The sequence below is a fragment of the Lepisma saccharinum genome, chromosome 3 (genome assembly GCF_977018435.1).
Source record: "Lepisma saccharinum chromosome 3, izLepSacc3.1, whole genome shotgun sequence".
Taxonomy (NCBI): Eukaryota; Metazoa; Arthropoda; class Insecta; order Zygentoma; family Lepismatidae; genus Lepisma; species Lepisma saccharinum.
Window position 1 is genome coordinate 136,429,595 of NC_139231.1, and position 6,000 is coordinate 136,435,594.

General features: G+C 32.9%; 1 protein-coding gene across 1 annotated transcript in view; it reads right to left on the bottom strand.

The window, feature by feature from the left end:
• Positions 1 to 6,000, bottom strand: part of LOC145985435 (putative methylthioribulose-1-phosphate dehydratase) — a 29,008-nt gene extending 23,008 nt beyond the window's left edge. Inside the window, exons 1-4 of the mRNA XM_083119477.1 lie at positions 5,790 to 6,000; positions 4,101 to 4,195; positions 3,405 to 3,565; positions 1,531 to 1,637 (exon numbers count right to left, since the gene is read on the bottom strand). Coding sequence (XP_082975603.1) covers positions 1,531 to 1,637; positions 3,405 to 3,565; positions 4,101 to 4,195; positions 5,790 to 5,816 — 390 coding nt within the window. The 5' untranslated portion in view covers positions 5,817 to 6,000. The remainder of the gene's footprint in view (positions 1 to 1,530; positions 1,638 to 3,404; positions 3,566 to 4,100; positions 4,196 to 5,789) is intronic.

Below are 6,000 nucleotides of genomic sequence, written 5' to 3' on the forward strand. Positions count from 1 at the left end.
TAGCTTTGCATGTGTTGTGTCAAGCGAGAAAAAAAAGTCGTATTTGAACTACTCAGACTTCATGCAGGTAACAAAGAGAAGCGTGACGCCATATTGGAAAAAAGGTGTAAATCTACTGAAATCTCGCAAATTTCAAGCTCATATCGTTACATCGATTTACATAATAAAAAGATCGTACGATCACTATGTATAAGTGGATAATGAGTAATATGGTTATTTCAGTAGGTGTCACGTGACTAAAATAAAAAATACTTATTATAAGGCATGCATGAATGGTAATTGAACTCTTCTACCTGGGGCATGCTAACTCTAATGTAAACAAGTCAATTGAATCTTTTCTCAGAGAAATATGTTATATTTGAAATCCCTCCAATTTTTAAATTTTTTTTTTTTGTAGTTTGTGCATATGAGATGAAGTGATGATGTGGTGAAGGAAGGTAAATATAAAACTGCTGTAATTAGTTTTCTGGGCACATCCATTATTAAAAACAAATCTCTTTGAAAGATCGTGCCAGAAAATGGAGATTATTCATGTGTTATTCTTGAAACTTTGAGCATGTCTTGCTCATGACAAAAGGATAAATATTGGCTAGTAAATTTCTGTTCGTTAATTGATATCCTTTTATTTTCGAGAACAGAACTGACATAACGTGATGTTAATTGTACGATTGAGTTATTCCTTTTCCTGTTGCTTTAAATAAATTTACATCTTAAAAAATTATCATAGAGTTCCAATTTCACCTGAAATAAAGGTTTCTATTGTCATAGATCACTCTAACATATGTACTAATGTGAAGTTCTCTTTCTGCAGGAGGGAACTCTGTTCGAGTCAGTTGTCAATAACTGATTGTTTATGGGAAGGTACATTCACTTTGATCTGGGTAAAGTTAATGAAGGATAAAGGGGTAGTTACAGAAAATTGACCTTTCGTGGTGATGTCATGCTGAAGTAAAATGCAAAGTGATTGTGTACCAAATTAAGTATCCCGTTTGAATTTGTGTCAACCAGTATTTATCACACCTTTCAGTGCTTCTCAACTTGGTCAGCTGTTCTGTGTGAGGGGCATTCAACAAGTTAGCATCCTATCTAAAGTTCATTAATTGGTCATCTTTAAATATTGGAATTTAATTCATTATACAAAGACCAGATGCCGACGTTGAGATAATTAAACTAAAAAAAGGGGGAATAGATAGGAAGAACTCAGGATTTATACGAGGGATGTTCAATGAGTACTCAAACGTCAACAACACAATATATCAGTTGCAATCTCCTCGTTTTGGATGTATTTTTATATAATCAATTTGTAAGGGGTTTATTTTTAACAGTGAGTCTCCAATTCTGCTACTAGCGCTGTAGGCGAGACACACAAAGACCGTGTAACATAGGTGGAATTTTAAAGGTTTCATTAGGGGAATGAGTTGGTGTTAGGGTTGGTTGTTTTTTAAATCAACATGCCTCCTCTCTCTACAAAACTGAGAAACATGATTCTAAAGTTATATTTAAAATTGCAATCAATAATTTCTCACTCACTTTTATCATCTCCAAATGAGTAACCTTAAATTCCTTCCCAGGGTACAGAAGAGTAGCCATCACAGCAGATTTCGAATGACTATGAATGACAGCACCAGCTTTACGAGCTGAAAAGAAAAATTAACTTACTAATAGTGCTAAGGATGGACGATATCGGAAATTCAATATTGCGATATATCGTCACAGATGATATACGTATATATATGATATTTTTTCCATATCATGATATTGGTGATATATCAACAAATATCGTGACGATATATGACATGTATTGCCAAAATATTGTGACAATATATTGTCTAGTTGGTATCAGCTCGACGATATTTTTTTCAATATTGCAACATATCATCTGGACGATATATCTTCCAACACTAAATAGTGCACATGTCTCTCTACATATTAAATTGTACATGTGATGAAATAAATAACAGAACAGAACTACTTCGATTTTCAGAACCCTCAAAAAATTAAATTTTCTACTAATGAGCTTACGTCTGTCTATTCATCATGCTGTCTGCAAGGTTAAAAAAAATCACCAAGTTCACAACCTTTTGTTTGGAAGTTAAATTACAATATTTGATAAGACACTATAAATTATATTAAATTACTTGTATTAAATTGCTTATCTATCTGTACACTGAATTATATACATTTTTAACAAAGAAGTATAGACATTTGAATTGTAGTGTGGAAAAAAGTTTATATTTTATTAATTCCTTGATTTTTTAGTTTACTTTATTACATTAAAATATTTTTTGAAAATTCTTGACATGACACCAGATAAGGCCTAACTTACACCACATGCCATCATTTCATAAGTAACTGAAGTCCAGTTTTGGCGAAAATTCACATTATAAAAGTATTATGTGAATAATACTACTAGTGTTCATGTAAAAATCAAACTCCCATCATTCCAAACACAATTTGATAGATTAGGAAAAGGTAAAGTTTCCCGTGCATAGAACACAGTGTCGTGAAGGCACATTCTCCACACATTCTCGATCTCGGCCATTTTGGAGGTGGTGATCAGCGCTAAGCTCCAGCCACCTTTACACCCTCCACAGTTGTCCCCAGGTAGCCATGGATTTGAAGCTGAGTGAGCCCCAGAGTTGCTTTATGTGGGGACAAGGCTGGAAGTATTCAGACCTTAGACAATCCACCCAAGTTATCGAACCAGAGCCTCCCACGTGGAAGTCAGATGCCCTATTGACTAATCACTTGCACTTTTGTGCATAACAAGAATATTATCAATTATGGTAAAGTTGAACAGTTATTTTCCTGTAGTTTACGGTTATTACAAGCATAAAAAAACAGTTTTTCTTTGTGACGTTTCAGGAGAACACACGCTCCTTTCATCAGACATTTATTTTCATTTTGACTAAAGATACAGTTATAACAATGGTTATAAATGTCAAAAAAAAAAAAAAAAAAAAAGTTCAACAGGTTCATCAAACCTCCTCCCTGGAAATTGGCATAGTTTCTTCGAAGTTACAAAAAAAAAAAGTTTGTTACTTTTATTATTAATAACAGAAATAAAGTTCAGTTAGTTGTTATTGGAACAGAATAATAAAGTAAAAAATGTGTTCAATCAAAAGAAGATTGAGTGTAAAATACAGGAACCAGTTTATGTTTTGAACTTATGCCATTTAAAACATTAAATAAATGGTTTCATAGCTTTTAAAATTCCAAAAATTAGAGTTATATGTAAAGGTCACCAACATAAACACTATGGGTAAAATTCCCTCCTAAATTTTGAAGTTCTTTTTTGAAGGAGGCTTCTAAAAGTTCAAGCACAACAAAAGCACTCAATCTGAAACATCAGTTACCAAAACAGGGAAGATACATATATCCAAAGAAATCACCAAAGTACGTACCAGTATATGCACACATAAACAATGGAGTACACTGACTTTTCTTCAACTTCTTTGCTGGAGGTGGGAGTTCCAAATCTTGTCCATCTATATCTTGAACAAACAGATCCTCAGGTAATATCCTCTCCTTTTGTACTCCTGATGGTGCAATGTAAATTTTTCCTCTGTAAATTATGAGGCAGAGTATTTAAAAAGTGTCTTTTAGCATATTATTTTCCTTATTAATGTAATCAAATCCAGAAAGGTGAATAATTATTTAAAACTGTATTTACTCCACACTCAATTGTAAATATTCATGTTACTATTTTTGCATGCAGATGACTAAGTAGTGATAAGTACCATTATCCATTTATAAAAAAACCAACACGCTACAGAAACAATAATAAGAAAAAGGAACAAAATGTATTAATTTAAAAAAAAAAACTACACGGACCATTTCTATGTTTTTCTAAAAGCTTAAGTGCAGGTTTCACTAAACAAATAATTATATACGTTAGGTACTAATGGAAAATATTCTAAGCATGGCTATGATGAGATATTCTATGAAAGATTAACTCCAAATGTAGGTAGCTTTAATTAAACTGTCGATTACATTTTTATTCTTTGTGCAAGACTGCCTTGGTCATATGCATATACTGATCTTTTCAGGCACAACTACAATTTACATGAACTATTACAAGTCAAAACATTTATATTTACTCATGTTTAATGCTGATCCCACCTCCTGTTCCTGTAACCCAACCAAGATTGTAAAAGAGTCGACATAGTTCTGGTATGAGATGCCTTGGATGCTCCTGTAACACATAATCAGACTATTAACTATTATTAATTAATGTTACATGGGAATAAAATTAAGTGTTATTTCAATAAAATATGGTGCTCATGACCTCCCATACACCTGCGAAAGTTGAAAATGTTTGAGTGAGTTGTGAAGATTGAGTCATGTGAACATTTGCCATTTTTAGCTCGAGGAGATGGGTTATAAGCATGTGATTAGCGATTTTATGTGGTGTGATTTATGTTGATTTATCTGCCACTTGACACATTTTACCCCTGAACCAACTTGACAGGAGCTGCATATTTTCAAGGTATGTGTGTGTGTAAATTAATTTTACGTTCTTGTTAGATTTCATGGTAATAGAAATTTTACATTATTTTTAGAATTTTCATGTTTTTTGCATGCATGTAACAATGAAATTTGCTTTTAAAAAAGTGGTGCAAGTGGGGTCACTGTTGGAGGCAAATATCTCAGTTATTTGTGGTTTCCGCATGTTGAAATAACTTAAAGGCATTGTAAAACATCGAAATCTGTAATTTTAAAAAAAAAAAGTTGAAAATGGTGTATTGTCAGTCTGTCACCGGCTCCTAACATATTTACTAATCATTCTTTTTAAGTTGATGTACAATTGATTTGTTGATTCTCTGTAAAGTTACGTAAAGTCGTATGATTTGAGTTATGGATTAAATCGTTTTATATAAAATCAAAGCTGTGTGCTTTATTATATTACCATGGTAATATAGCAAGTTGGAGATTATTTATGGAATCCAAGGACAAACTCTGAAACCATTTGAAGTGGAAAAAAGTAATATCTCTATTTGATATGGTTTGAACAGATGAGTCATCAATAGAATTCAAGAGAAAAAGCACATCAGTAATTTTATTGCAGACTATGGAGGAAATGTGTGTGATATTTTGGGGATTTAGTTCCTCCAGATTCTGTTGCTAGTAAAATGTACGACACAATAAAAAGGATATATATTATTGGATCATTAACAACCTAAGCATAATGTAGTCCAAGAAAGGTACTGCTTTTGTCTTCTGACAACCGTTTGGTCAACCTGTTTCAAAGTATATATTTAATCTTAAACATACACCTACTAATTGTGGAACATTCGAGAACGATCAGCTTGTTTGGCGTTAACAGTGACATTATACAAAAGCTATTGGAAGGAGACATTTTTACTTCATAAAGCTTGTGGCAGCTGTGAATATGGAAATCCTTGATTGATTACTGGATTGATTTTCGTTATTTATCATCAATTTTGGTTAACGAGACAATGAGGATGAGTGATCAGTGATAAAATTGATGAAGGACCGTTTACAAAGAACACCAATGTCCAGGCCAGATGAGTCTGCGGCATCTTGACTACAGGCAGATAACATTACGCTGCTACAAACTAGCAGGGTGGTGGCAATACTGTTTTGATCCTTTTTCCCATGTAGAATTGAACGAGTATCATAACTTTTCTCTCCACTTTTCAGTAAGCTACATATTTACACGTAAAAAGTTTCACCGAGAATTCAACGACATCATTACTATGAAATACATGTTTCAAGTCCACATGCATAAAGCAAGTAAAACAACTAATATAAAATTAAAAACAAACCTTTGGTAATTCAGCAAAATCTGTCATTGTAGTATATATACTCTGGTTAGCTACAAACGTTAATCAAAAATGAACAACGCCACGAACTAAGAGCATGAACGAGATTCCATGAACTTTGAAACAGGAGGAATACACAGGTGTTGCCCAGCAAATTATCCACCACTACTTCCATTCACATTTTCTTACATGCCGCTTTTATTTTATTTTATTT